Raw genomic sequence first — 15504 nt, 5'->3', positions numbered from 1 at the left:
CATTTTTACACTGGGTCTCGTTCCTCTGAGTCTACCTCAGAAACTGGCGATGTGTACTGGACCATGGTGATGAGGCTGCCGTGTCCATCTCATTCTCAGAGGTTTCTTTGATGCTAGACAGAAGGGGAGAACCCATGGGTTTCAAGAGCCTTGTCAAATGGTCTGAGGGACCAAGTATGTTTTATTCCTGCTCCATCTGTGAAGTTGCAGCTTTCTTGTGGTCTACGTGCTTGTTCAGGAACGTCTCACATATCCGAACTTTATATATCATGGCACCTGACCTCATATCGATCATGCCTCTTACCCATGAGGGGCCATTCCTGTGGTTTTGACACTGAACGTTTTCTCCTGAAATAAACAACCTCTCTCGCTTAGGGGAGTCATTGACATTCCTGATGCCGTTTCACCCTCCCTCCCTTGCCCAGGCCTGGGAAGGTCAGGTTTAACTTTGTGCAGAGTCTTCCCCTCATTAGCAACTCTCCTGGAGCTGTCTTTGTAGTTGTCTGAGGGGTGATCTGACAATCAAACAGGAACCAGGACAGTTTGGTATTGATTGAAGTTGTAGGCTGTTTCTTTAAGCCTGCCTTCAAAGTTTGGACTGCTCTTTCCATCAGACTATTGAATGCTGGATAGTATGGAGCTATCCTTACATGTTAAATGCCACTTGACTTCAGGAAATACTCAAATTGCTTGCTGGTAAATGATGACTTGTTGTCTGTGACCAGCACCTCTGGGAGTCTGTATATTGCAACAGATGCCTGCAGCTTTTCTATTGTCATCCCCATGTTTGATGAATGAACTTTCTGCACATCTAACCACTTTGAATGGGTGTCCACAATGACTAAGAACATAAAGCCCATGAAATGACCTGCATAGTTGATGTGTAACCAAGTCCAGGGATTACCTGACATTCCCATGAATGTGGGGGAGCCGCTGTTGGTACTTTTTGTCTTTATTGGCATTCTGGACACTGTCCCACCAATACAGTTATGTCAGTATTCAATCCTGGCCACCAGACATAACTTCTCACCAACATCTTCATTTTTTTGGATGACCCTGCTGCAGTTCAGCCAATATCTGGCAATAAACTTTGTTCGGAACAATCACTCTTATTCCCATAATAATATGCCATCCCCTACTGTGATCGGGGTTCACCAGGTCCAGAAAGATCTTCATAGAATCACTACAGTATAGAAACATGCCATTCGGCCCATCAAGTCCACACTGACCCTCCAAAGATTAACCTGCCCAGACCATTCCTCTACATTTACCCCTAACTAACTACACATCCCTGAACACTATGGGCAATTTAGCATGGCCAGTTCACCTAACCTGCACATCTTTGGATTGTGGGAGGAAACTGGAGCACCCAGAGAAAACCCACGCAGACACAGGGAGACGGTGCAAACTCCACACAGACAGTCACCCGGGGCTGGAATTGAACCCGGGTCCCTAGTTGCCTCACAGCGCTAACCACTGAGCCACTGTGCTGCCCCATGTTTCTGGTTGTGATGGCCCTTTTGTTTCCCACATCACCACCAGCTGTTTTAGTTTTTCCAGGATGGGATTATTTTTGTGTCCAATGTCTGATATTGTCAGTGCTGACTGGAAGGGTGTCAGAATGTTTAAGACCAGAATGGACTCTTCTAGTGGTGGCACTACCGGTGGTGTATCCACCAGGGGAAGGTGGCTCAGGGCATCCACATTTGCTACTTAGCCTCCAGGATGGTGTTCCAACTTGTAATTGTATGCACTCAGAATAAGAGCCCACTGCTAAATTTCACCTGAAGCTATCAGCAGCACGGCAATGTCTTCTTTAACTTGCCCTTGCCACATGATACTGTACAGGGAGGTATTGCATGTCAGCACCACATCTTGCTTGGGACTGTCGTGGGCCAACACCTTAGATGATGACAGATGCTCCTTCACTTTCCTAAGATTACATTTTGGCTACAAGACCATTACCAAGGCTAGCCCTTTTTCAATGGCAGGTGTAAGGGTACCAGGATGGAGCCGGGTTACGTATGAATTTTCCATAATAATTCACTAACCCAAGAAAAGACATACACTCCGGTACAGATGTGGAGACCAGGGCAGTTTTGATCACCCTTACTTTATCTTCCAATGATTGTAGCCCTGTCTTGTCAACTCTGCAGTCCAAATAGATCACTTCGGGGACCTGGAACACACATTTTTTTCTCTCCTAAGGCATACACTTGCCTTGTGAAATGTTTAAGCACTATGCCAAGTTCTCTAAATGCTCTTTGTTGGTCTTCCCGGTCATTAGCAGATGAATAGTGATCTGGGGTAGATCTTGTAAATTGTTCTCCATTGTCTGCTGGAAAATGGCACAGGCTGATGATGGCAGCTTTGTATACTGGCACAAACCCTTATGGGTATTAATTGTTGCATACTTCTAGGACTCCTCGTCTAACTGTAATTGCAGGTACACATGACTCATGCCCAGCTTCGTGAAGGACAGCCCTTCTGCCCGTTTTGTGTATACATTCTCTGTGTGAGGGATTGGGTATTTATCCATCTGTGAAAAGCGGTTTATTGTTTGTTCGAATTCTCCACAAAAGAGAACCAACTCATCACATTTCAGAATCACTACGAATGGTGCAGCCCATTCTGCAAATTATACTGGCTTGATGATTACTTTGCTTTCCGGGCTCCTGATTTCTGCCTCTACTTTTGCACATAAGATAAATGGCACTGGGTCTTGCAAAATTATGGAACTGCTTCTTGGTCAACATGTAAGATGGCCTTGGCTCATTTGATAGTCCCCAGACTTTCCTGAAAACTTCTGGGTCTTTCATTAAGACTTCACTCAGGCAGCAATTTTCTCATCAAAAAAGGTAGAGCCAAGCAAGTTGAATCTTTCTCAAACAGTTTCACCCCGTCAATCTTGGGCCTGAGCCTTTTACTACATTTTGTGATATCTGAATCAGCCACTTCTCATATGACACCGTAACCGATGTTGTACCCTTAATTTGTACAGGTTCCCAGGTGTATGTTCTCAGCCTGGCTGAAGTCTTGCACAAACTTAAAAGTTGGAGTCCTGAATGAATTTTAGAAAAGACTGGTTCTGCAGTCACTGATACAGCTGTGCCAATATTAGCCTCCATTAGAATTAGGTGACCATTTAACCAGACATATATTTTGCTTGGTTCTGATTTGGTGCTAAGCAATTTCAAACCAGCTATAGGTAGACTTTCTAGGGTGTGCACTGTCTTAGATAAAGGCCTATGAGTTCTCTTACTCAATTGAGTGTGGTGGGACTCTTTAGCTGTCTCAAATCCATATACTGGTAGCAACTACAATGCCCTGCCAACCTGGATCATTGAGAAAATTTTAACTAACCAATGTCATTTACAAAATACCTTGCAAGAACTGTAACAAACTCTACATTGGACAAACAGCCAGAAAACTAGCCACCAGGATACATGAACATCAACTAGTCACAAAAAGACATGACCCACTCTCATTAGTATCCTTACATACAGATAAGGAAGGACACCACATCGACTGGGACAACACATCCATCCTAGGACAAGGTAAACAAAGACATGCCTGAGAATTCGTAGAAGCATGGCATTCCAAACAGAACTCTGTTAACAAGCACATTGATTGGACTCCATTTACCACCCTCTGAGAAAAAGAACAGGAAATGGAATCACCACAGGAAATGACATCACCACAGAAAATGACATCACCGACTCAAGGAACCCTAAACATATAAATAGAAAGCTGGTCACTAAAACCAGTGCTTCACTGGAGGCTCACTGATGATGTTACCTAGTACGGTGATGAAACATCTGAAAATGAACCTTCCAGCTCAGCGAGCAAACATACATCCAGAACCTCAACCTGAGCTGCAAATCTTCTAAAAACTCGTGAAAATTTTAACCATTTGGCTGAGGTTTGGCTTTGTTTTGGGGTTTTGCTGTGGGCTGACCTAAAGTCCCTCTGTTCAGGATGCGTGTTGAGGCTATGCAATTGCCTTCATTAAAGTGTGTTCCCCAAACTCAGTTGGCCTGGCAAGAGTATCCACATCCATCAGATTACCCTGTAACTCATAAGCTCCACTTGCTACTTTCTAATGACAAAGCCAGTTATAGTGCCTGTTTGAAGTCATGTTGGGCTTCAACGAGTGGGGCTTTTGCATGGTCACATCATTAAACCCACATATCAAACGGTCTCTCAGCATCTCACTTATGGTTAAACAAAATCACATGTCTCTGCCAGATGTCTTAAACTCATCAAGATTCCCGATATGGATTTCCCTGGATCTTGAACTGCTGTGTAAAATCTACAGCATCTCAGATTTAGAGGTGACTTGGGGTTGTAATATTCCTTAACAAAAACCATCAACTCTCGAAAGGTTTTAGAATCTGGTGTCTCAGGGAAAGATAAGCTTCTAATAACTGATAAAGCTGCAGGTCCACAAGCTGTCAGGAGAATTACTTGGGCTTTTCATCTGTCCCAATGTAATTTGCCTGAAAAAAACACACTCTCCACATACTGGGTCCCGTCTTTGACGGCAGAATTGAATGAGTCAAACTTCCCAAATAGTGGCATGATGCCAGAAATGCTTACCCTTACACAAAAAATGACTTTTGTGAGTGAATCTCTTCAGGGATTTTCTTCTCTTGTGTTTTTCTCTCATTGCCACTGAAATAGCTCTACCAAGGCCAGTATCCCATCACCAAGTAACCTTTTTTTTTAACACATGCATAGTACATGACACTGACCAAGCTAGCTCAGACTTACATCCTGGAGTGAACTTCTGACACACTTGTTTATTTTTTTCTTTATTTTTCATTTCATTTTCTTTTTTTTATTTAAACCCCCACACTACCGCCTAACTGCGGTAGAGCTTATTCTTTCCCCAGCACCCATGTTGTGTGTGTACAGGTGTGAGACACAGTGAAAGACACAAGGTGCATGAATCTTTATTCAAATTTCCACCACCAGGAAGAAAGAAACACCCGAGTGGCCAGTGACAAGCAGTGCCCTTCACATCAAAGGGGCAATGCTGTGTGATCAAACAGTGAAGGGGAGGGCAGGGATCACACTTGTTTATATCTGTCAGCCAGGACTCCTTGATTGGACCAGATCAACATCCCTAACCAGGGAACACATATTCTATGAGATCGACCTGGCTGACCTAATTCCAAACACTACACCTCAGATTATCAGGATATACCATAATGTAGAGTTAAAATTAAAATCAGATCAACCATGATCTACTGAATGGCAGAGAAGGCCTAATGGACCAAATGGCGAAATCTTGTTCCTTGTTTGTACATTCGCAATTCTCAATTACAAATCCCCAAAGAATAGCTGTCTGCTTGGAAATATGGCAGAGGAATAGAAGCATTTAAAAGTGCTTGGATGAATATTTGAATAAAAATGATGTCAGGGTCACATGGAAGAGGCAGAAAAAAGGCAGTGAGTCTTCAGATTCATCCAGAGAGCTGGCACAGACACATTGGGCCAAATAGCCTCCTGCACCATAGCACTTCTGTGACACTTCTCAGTCATTGAATGTGTGCAAGTGGAAATAGGATTATGTCGTAGACCATTTTGTCTGTGATAGGCCTTTAGTCCCACTATCCTTACTGTATACATAGGAATGCAATATTGTTCCTCTGAAGTGTACACCTTTATTGAATCAATATGTAAGTAAAGGCACGTATTTGCACATCCATGTCAATTTACATGTCGGCATTTATTTCACATGCAATTACTCCGCCGGTAAATCCAAACTAGAATAACGTGCTTATTGGAACTTCACACACAAATCTCTCTTACAATTAACACCTTTAACTTGTACACAGCCCCAAGCGCCTAATGTGTTACAATTACCAACAGGGGGTGTCAAAAGTGCAAGATTTCAAGGAATAAGCTTCTTCAGGTTTAACTCCGCCCCGAGGGGTGATACCAGCCTTTCCCTCCTCCCCTCCGATGTGTTTTTTTCTCAATCGGTCGGCCAATAGCGGGCCCTGGGGGTGGGGGCTCTCGGTTTTATTCGTTAAAGTTGTGGATGAGGAAGGTCGGTGGCTGATGAGGAAAGAGAAACGCGTGTGACAACGTCCTAACATCACACGGGTTTCACGCTGTCTGTGCGGGAGACGGCTTCCTCATCGACCCTCCCCCCCCCCCCAATTCAACCCTCATTTACAACCTCCAAGCAGCGTGTGTGTGTGTGTGTGTGTGTGTGTGTGTGTGTGTGAGTGAGTGAGAGTGAGAGAGAGAGAGAGAGAGAGAGAGAGAGTGTGTGTGTTTGTGCAAGATCCTGTAATCTCTCAGTAGCGGAACTGCGTTGTCGTTAAAGCTCTGGATCGCTGTTAGCCCCCACTGCTCCAGCCATTGTATCGCTGAAGAGATCGGACTGAAGGAGGCAGTCAGGAGTAAGGCTGCTCTGGTTTTAGGAGCGTCTGCAGTCAACAAGTTCCTCGTAGCTATTGGTATCTCTCAGGATCCCTTCTTGCCCTGCCTTAAATGACTGATATCGCACACCTACTTCCAACATTCCTGCACTCATTTTTTTTTAAACGGATTCTGCAACCCATTAGGTTTTGTTTCACACAATGTTGAAGGTCCTAACCAAAAAACTCAGAGCACAAACGTTGAATGAGATCCAGCCCTTTCAGCTGAAGGTGAGTAGGGTGCAGTGTATTTTTCCAACTTTGTTGTTTAGCGTGTGGGTAACCTTGCCATCTTATGAATGGGCCATGTGACATGTTGAGAAAGAAGGCAGTCTCTCATGGCTATTCTGAAGACACTGAGTTATTAATTATTCGATTAGTTTGCACGATCGCTAGAACAAGCTTGAGACCAGACGATTAAGTTAGACAGTTTTTTTTAAAAAAAGTGATACTTAAATGCATTTCTTAATTGATCTCCGGTTTAATGAGACATTAACTTTTGAGACAGCTGTCGATGGGCACTACACATCAGTTATTGGTTTGCTCATTAATGTGCCATTATTGTCAAAAGAAAGGTTCGTGTAAAGTTGCCGCTTTCTTTTCTGTTTTTTTTTTCCTTCCTGTACCTCCTTTCACTGCCGTGTCTGTCAAATAATCTTTTCCTGGTGCCGGTGGTCAGTTATGGCTATTCCCTGAGTTGTAAGGAGAAAGTGAGGACTGCACTTGCTGGGGATCAGAGCTTAAAAATGTGTTGCTGGAAAAGCGCAGCAGGTCAGGCAGCATCAAAGGGGAAGGGGAATCGACATTTCGGGCATAAGCCCTTCTTCAGGAATGAGGAGGGTGTGCCAAGCAGGCTAAGATACCTTGTAGAGGGAGGAGGAGAGCTTCTTCAAGGAAGGCATCCTTGCAAGAGAATTTGCAGTAGGATTGAGCCATGGGTCACTGCTTCCTTCTCGTGTGACGAAGGTGTTGACCTCAATTTGGGGGAAGTGGGTGATGGGTAGAAGAAGGCTTGGCATTTGGACAGCCTGTAACACTGATCCCCTTGGTGGTGCCACAGAGTGGTTAGTTGGCTGGATGAAGTCCATCTATGGACCATTCTTCACTTGGCCCCCTTCCTCTCTTACACCCCGACCTTCACCCTTCAAACCTCCCCCCGCCCCCCAAGTCAAAAGGAAAACGCCTGCCGATTCTGTTGGGGGCGCATAGTGGTCTTGGATTGGGGTGGCAGATGACCCAATCTGCACTGCTCCCATGGTTTCTGATCCTGTCAGATTCAGCCTGGCACTGGATTGCAGAGGGCAGTGACAGAAGGACTAGGGCACCAAATGTGCTCATCCATCCAGTAGCCCAAGCTGACCAGGCTGATGACTAGAAACATAAGACTTGTGGCATCAGATGATTTTTTTTTTTGTGAAACTTGAAAGGTTCGGAAAAGATTTACAAGGATGTTGCCAGGGTTGGAGTATCTGAGCTACAGGGAAAGGCTGAACAGGCTTGAGCTGTTTTCCCCGGAGCGTCGGAGGCTGAGGGGTGACCTTATAGAGGTTTACAAAATTTTGAGGGGCATGGATAGGATAAATAGACAAAGTCTTTTCCCTGGGGTGGGAGAGTCCAGAACTAGAGGGTATAGTTTTAGGGTGAGAGGGGAAAGAAATAAAAGGGACCTCAGGGGCAACTTTTTCATGCAGAGTGGTGTGTGTATGAAATGGGCTGCCAGAGGAAGTGGTGCAGTCTAGTACAATTGCAACATTTAAAAGGCATTTGGATGGGTATATGAATAGGAAGGTTTGGAGGGATATGGGCCGGGTGCTGACAGGTGGCACTAGATTGGGTTGAGATATCTGTTCGGCATGGACGGGTTGGATCGAATGGTGTGTTGCTGTGGTGTATATCTTTATGACTCTATGATGATTTGCTGTCGCATGTAGTAGCTGAGTTAGCATTTGTGCATTTAACACGTGCATGATCCAGATTGATTTGTTGATGGAATAGAAGAAGTGGGGTGAAAGGAAGCTCCTGTGACATTTGGGATGTATGACTTGTTGCTGTGCTGCTTATTCTTCTTCTGTGTCTGAATGGGCATGACACACAAGATGAACCTACCTTTCTCAATACTGGCCATTGGAAGATTGTTTATTGGATTGGAAGCCAGTTTTAGTTTGGTACAGTCAAGGGACACAATCGTGTGAGTTTTTAGCTATTAGATGTGATGTTTCCAAAGCTCTGGGATTGTTCTATAGTCTCGGAAATAGGAATTTTCCTTTAAGACAGGGCTGGGAACAGCAATCAGATAACTGACAGCATTAAGCAAAACTACTTTTATAAAGTATAATCAAAATGTGATAAAAATAAAGTTAGAGATGATAAATGGCTGTTGAATTGGATGATCCCTGTCTACCAATCTGCTCATGAGTGTTTGCTTTTCCAATCAGTTGGATAACCAGTGGTGGGTGTATAGAGGTGACTAGAGACAGGAGCCTAGGACAAAAGCAAGCTCTTGGATCAGGTCCAACTCGATTTGACAAAGGTGTAGAGTCATAGAGTCACACAGCATGGAGACAGACCCTTTGGTCTGACCAGTCCACGCTGAATATGTTCCCAAATTAAACTAGTACCATCCACTTGCACTTGGCCCATATCCCTCAAATCTTTTCTATTCATGAACCTATCTTTTAAACATTGTAACTGTACCTGCATCCACCACTTTCTCTGACAGTTCATTCCACATGAACTCTGTGTAAAAAAAAAAAAGTTGCCCCATGTCCTTTTTAAATTTTTCTCCTCTCACCTGAAAAATATGCCTCTTAGTTTTGAACTCCTCCACCATAGGAAAAAGACCCTTGTCATTCATCTTATCTATGCCCCTCATGATTTTATAAACCTCAATAAGTTCACCCCTCAACCTCCTGTGCTCCAGTGAAAAACGTTCCAGCCTTTCCAGTCTATTAATCTGGAGGGAAAAATAATAAGCTGAATCATCAGCTACCCTGAGTAAAGTTGATGGACTGAGCCTTCAGAGAGTAATATTGCTCCAGCCAATACATTGTGCCATTGTCTGATTGTTGCTTGTTGAATGAAATACGATTTCACAGTTTCTAAACGTTGGTGCAGAAGCAACAAATGCAGTACTCTGACAAGAGGGGCCCACCAGCATATTTGTGGTGCAAAGGAATTCTGTTAAGCTTCATCAGATATAATGTGACAGGGGCACACTTGTGTCAACAAATTGGTGATTGCATCCAGCCTTGTAAACTTACAATCACTCCTCCTCTCATGCAAATTTCTCCCCTTTGTTCCTGAAAAGATTGACTGGGGCACATATTCTGGGGGCCGGCAGCTCTTTGGTACCTGCTGTCTCTGTGTAAACTAGTTCCCTGTCCTGTACACCCATTACCTCTGATCCATGTTTTTCTCATTTTTAAAGAGCCCTCAATTTAAAAAAAAACTTGCATCCTTGCTTTCCAATTCCTCCCTGGCCTCATTTTCCCCTCTCCATTCCACCCCCTTAGTAACCACCTTTGCCCTCTTGCACATCCCTCTGTGTTTTATGATGTTCTAATACATGAAAGGTGCTACACAAGTGTCATGTTATACAATTAGCACAGGAACAGGCCCTTTGGCTTACCAAGCCTGCACCAATTCTAATCCTTATTTAGAACAGCGACTTATTGTCCATGGCTGTTTCTATGTTCTTCTCCCATTCATATGTCTATTAAGGTACACCTTACATGTTGCTAACATGCCTGATTCCACTGGCAGTGCATTCCAGGCACCCGTCAACCTATGTGTGAAAAACTTTCCCCACACTTCTCCTCACACTTCTTCCCTGAATTTTCCTCCTCTCACCTTGAACCTGTGCCCTCTTTATACTTGACCTTTCAATCTGGGGAAAAAGCCTCTGACAATCCACCCTATCTATTCCCCTCAAAAAGTTTGGGAGACCTCTATCAGGTCACCCTCCGCCTCCGTCTTTCCAGTGAAAACAATCCGTGTTTATCCAATCTCTCCTCATAACTAAAACCCTCCAGACCAGATAACAATCTGGGCAACCTTCTCTGCACCCTCTTCAAAGCATCCATATTCTTCTGCACCCATGATTGCACTCAAAATTTCAAATGTGGCCTAACTAAAGTGTTGTACAGCTGTAACATAACTTGCCAACTTTTTATATGTGATGCCTTGGTCGATTAAGGCAAATGTGCTGTATGCCTTCTTGACCACCTTATCCACCTGCGTTGCCCCTTTCAGGGATCTGTGTGCCTCTACATCAGATTTCTCTGTGTCAATGCTCTTAAGCATCTTCCATTTATTGTATAATTTGCCTGAATTTGATCTTCCAAAATGCATCATCTCACATTTGTCTGGATTCAACTCCATCTGCCATTTCTCTGCCCAAATTATATGTTATCTTTCTGTCTCTGTAAATGGATGTGGTTGTTTAATCTACTTTTTTGAAACAACTATATGCATTTGTATATCGTGATCTCAGAATGTCTCAATTCCAAAAGTGCATTACAGCCAGTTAAATACCATTTGGAATGTAGTGACTGTTATAATATAGGAAATTCAGCAGCCAATTTGCTCACAACAAGCTCTATAAAGAATAAGTAAATAAATGATCACATATGTTCCCTGAGTGTTGCACAAAGCCTGACACATTTTACAAATCTGCCAGTGATTGATTGGTCCCTACTCCAGATGGCAGCGTTGCTGGAGTCTATAGATGTTTGACCAAGTAACTCATTTTGCTCTGCAAAGAGAAATGGCAAGAAACTGAAGTTTCAAAAACAAACCAAAAAAAAATCCTCTGGGTCACAAGCTGAACTCCAAATCTCAACAAAGCTGGCTGAGGGAAGGAAGGCCAGAGGCCAAGTGAATCCAAGATGCTCAGAAGCTAGAGTGGCAGAAACAGATGCTGGGGAACAGACTATTTTCTGTTAGCATTTCTGATTAGATCTAATGCTATAGCATTAAAGGGAATTGTTAACTTTAAAGGGTGAGGTGGAATGAAAAAAAGAATATTCTGCACTTAATGACCTTTAAAGTACAATTTCTATTTGTCATCCTTTATAAAATACTCCTTAAATTCAATATAATTTGATGTTTCTTTTAAGTGACTCCATGACTTATTTTGTTTTCTTTGCTCCTGTCTTAAGGTTTTGTCTTAATGTTAAAGGAGTGAGATAGATTTACGTTGTTGTTGTTGTTATTCTTTCCCATCTATTGAAACTGCAGAGCTGGTATTCTGTTCAGGTGTATCTTTGAACTCTTCTCCTATCAATGGTTTCACAAAGGATGATATCAAATGAATGAGAAGAGCTGTTGTATTGCTATTCCTCCAACCTCAAAGCTGTGAACAGGAGAATGTGCATATGTTATACATCAGTGAAAATGCAGCTTAATTGTGCAAAGTCAGTCATGTCTCTGTACAGTAACAGAATAGTTTGGGATTGCTTGTGGGACTGTGAAGTGTAATAGCTGCACTGGCTGGGCTTGGGAGGCTGTCAAGATGACAGAGCCTGACAATGTGAGAGCAACTGCAAGCAGATTGTGTTTGTCAGTATAAGAATTGGCCTTGTTAACATACTGTGAGCATCATTGCACCAACTGGGAAACAATACATTAAAGCTGCACGCAGTCAATATCGCACTGATATAAATATTATTTTTCTGTTCCAGCTCTGAGGCCTGAAAAATAATGAAAGAATAGTGGAAGGTTATTTTTTTATTATGTTACCAGATCAGTACAGGATCTGTTCTTGACCCTAGCTGATTTTGGTCAGGCAGTTGTAATTGTGCAACACCTGGATATAATGCACGTAGGGGAGAATGTGCATATGGTTTGTGGTGTGGGGTGAGTATCATCAGTTAGATAGGAACATCAGAACATAAATAGATCATTCAAGCCTGCTCCACTATTCTAGATCATGGCTGAACATCTATCCCAATGCCATATTTCCACATCGTACATCTATCCTTTAGATGTGTTCCTACTATTTACATCAATCAGTCTGTTTTGAACTTATTTAATGACTGAACTTCCACGGCCCTCAGAGTAGAGTATTCCCAAGTTTCACACCCTCTGAGTGAAAGCATTCCTCTCATTTCAGTTCCCAGAAAGTCCGAGTCGTATTTTATAACTGCACCCACTGGTTGTAGATTCCACAGCAAGAGGGAATATCCTCTTTCTTAAATAAAAATAAAGTACTACAGAATCTGAAATAAAAATAGAAAACTCTGGAGAAACTCCCATTATCTCTTCATTATTTCTTCATAGAACATTTCCACCCTGTCAGCAATCAATCAATTTCTGCTCATTCCAACTGCAGAAAGTATATCTTTTCTTAGGCAAGGGATCCAGAACTGTTCGTGATACTCCAGTTGCAGTTTCATCAGTGTTTACACTGTACTTACACTTTTCAAAGAGCCAGCCCAGATATAATCTCAATGCAAGGGCCTTTTTCTGTTGTTATTGTCTAATGCCTTATTCGGAGTACTGCTGGCTTACAGAAAAGAACTAGCTGGTTGTTCCATTCTCTTGTTTGTTATTCAGTGTTCTTTTTGTTGCCATTTACATAATTGGATATGTATCAGTCAGTTCAGAGATGTTATTATACTGGTCAGAGTTGGGCTTGAGATAGGGGCACTACCACTAGAACCGTAGATGTTGCCAGTCAGTCATCTCAACTCCAGAACATCACTGCAGAATGTTCTCAGGCAGATAGGCTAATTAGGAATTGTTTGAGCTGTTGGGACATGAATCATGGAGTTAGGAGCACTGCCACTGTGCTACAAAAGCCCTTTTATATTTGTGGATTGTGAATCAATCTGTTCATAGATGCTATCGCACACACTGTGGAGCAGGTGCGACTTGAACCTGAGCCTTTTAGCTCAGAATAGGCTTCACTTATGCTCATTATGCCTCACATCCCCTCTTTACTCCTTTCCTTTACACTAGGAGAACCTGTTTAATGTTCAGACTGAGTAATAGCTTCTGGGTTACACCTGTGAAGGCATCAGGACTCCCTGGAGCTGTTTTGCAACAAGCAGTCAGCATCTTTCATTGGGAGAAAATGTACAGCCCATTGAGACACTGAGTCTGTTAGGTAGGCCTGAAGAGTAAGAATTGGACAGAGTAAGAATAGAACCTTCTGAAAACACTCAGCGGGCCAGGAAATTTCAGTGGGGAGAAAAATCTTCTCCAAGTTGAGCACCTTTCAGCAGATTGCATTTCAGATCATAGCATCTGCAATGAGAGACGTACAGAGGTATCTCTCAAATCCCCATGGGTTACTTTCTGCTTTTCCTGTTTAGATTTTCAGTAATTGCAATATTTTGTCTTTTTTTTAATTTTTGAATGTTTTAAAATGTTTGTCTTTTTAATCCTCGTTGTGTCTGTTTCTGCATTTTTTGTGAATATTTGTCAGTTTGTTTAACTGCCACCTGAAGGTACATTACGGGATTTATAAACGGGGAAAGAAACCAAACCTGTTCATGGACGTGAAATATCCCAGCATTCCAAGCGACAGTGAATACCTCCAATTAAATGTACGGCACCTTGGTTCGAATACAGGGCTTTCAGACCCGCAGTGAATTCTGGGATTTATCGGCCTTCATGCCGGCTTTTTGTTTCTGACAACAAAATGCAAGATAAAATCGGAAATAACCGTCACAATGCGAAGAAATTAGATTACTTACAGCGTGGACACAGGCCCTTCGGCCCAACAAGTCCACACCGACCCGCCGAAGAGCAACCCACCCCCCAACACTACGGGCAATTTAGCATGGCCAATTCACCTGACCTACACATCTTTGGACTGTGGGAGGAAACCGGAGCACCCGGAGGAGAACCCACGCCGACACGGGGAGAATGTGCAAACTCCACATAGATAGTTGCCTGAGGCGGGAATTGAACCTAGGCCCTTGGCGCTGCGAGGCAGCAATGCTAACCACCATGCCACCCAAGTTCACACTCATGCTGGGTGTTGGTCTGACTTTTTCTGACCTGCAGTTAGATGAGAATAAAGAAGTTTTTTTTGTGTTGCCCACTCCGTTGTACAGCAAAATGCTGGAAATTGACAATGAAAAGGCGTTTTTATTCCTCCCGCGCAGCAGAACTGAAATTGTCCTGTTTTCGAGACAAACTGTATTCGGTATTGTTTTGTGAACTTGCTGGTAATCGTCATGACCTTTTCTCATTAAACCCAAAGGACGAAGCACTGTGCAGATTGAAATTTACGTGTGTTTTGTTTTTACGGAGTTAGTAATTGAAAGGTTTTTACTCTCACGGCAGGGGGTTCGAATAAAGCCGTGGTATCGCGTTTTGAGAATTTTATTATTTTTAAAAGACCGGCAGGTTACAAAAAAACTCACTACTGTAAAGGTAATTTGTAAGATTTTTGCAAAAAAAGTATTATCTCGTTTAGTATTTCATTTTTTGAGTTCAGTTTTGTGAAAAGAATACAGCTATCCTAACCTGAGGGCTTGTGCCCGAAATGTCAATTCTCCTCCTCGGATGCTGTCTGAACCTGCTGTGCTTTTTTCAGCACCACACTCCCGACAGCTAACATTACCTGGTCTAGTTTTTGTGCGAGTCCAGTTTTGCATCAATGTGATTGATACTCAGTTGCTAAGAAACCCCTAGAATGGAATGGTAGAATAATAAATTCACACCTGAGAATGGCCAGTGCTCTTTTTAATTCAATCAGCTCTAATCAAGAGAGAACCTTCTTGGATATGAGAGTCTATTTCTATATTTTTTCCTTGTCTGTCTTGTATGATCAACTTGAATGAAGTATTTAGTCTGAGAATGGTAATTATGTGTAGTAGAATCAATCCAAATTAAGCAGTGAGAATGATGCTGATGATTGTAAATGCAAATATACGTGACCAATAGAACTTGCAAGGTAGTATAATATGTGACAATAAGAGATCCTTCACTCTTGAAAGAAAAACTTCCATTATATAGCACCTTTCATGAGATTCCAAAGCACTTTGCAATGTTGTATTGTAGAAAATATCAGTGAATTTGTGCAAGGAAACCTTTACAAGCACCAATATGATATTGG

The 15504-nt window shown here is 42.7% G+C and overlaps 1 protein-coding gene across 5 annotated transcripts in view; it reads left to right on the top strand.

Annotated features, from left to right (window-relative positions):
* The window catches only part of LOC140457142 (uncharacterized), a 191055-nt gene that overhangs the window by 77563 nt on the left and 97988 nt on the right, over nt 1–15504 (top strand). Inside the window, exon 1 of one of the 5 annotated variants that reach the window (XM_072551201.1) lies at nt 6054–6665. The exons of the other annotated variants lie outside the window; for them this stretch is intronic. Within the exon in view, the coding sequence (XP_072407302.1) occupies nt 6597–6665 (69 nt within the window). The 5' untranslated portion in view covers nt 6054–6596. Of the gene's footprint in view, nt 1–6053; nt 6666–15504 lie in introns of those variants that run through there. 5 annotated transcript variants of the gene reach the window in all.

Source organism: Chiloscyllium punctatum, chromosome 3 (assembly GCF_047496795.1).
Source record: "Chiloscyllium punctatum isolate Juve2018m chromosome 3, sChiPun1.3, whole genome shotgun sequence".
Lineage (NCBI taxonomy): Eukaryota > Metazoa > Chordata > Chondrichthyes > Orectolobiformes > Hemiscylliidae > Chiloscyllium > Chiloscyllium punctatum.
The sequence above is the reverse complement of the archived record's forward strand: the minus strand, read 5'-3'. Positions and strand labels throughout refer to the sequence as shown.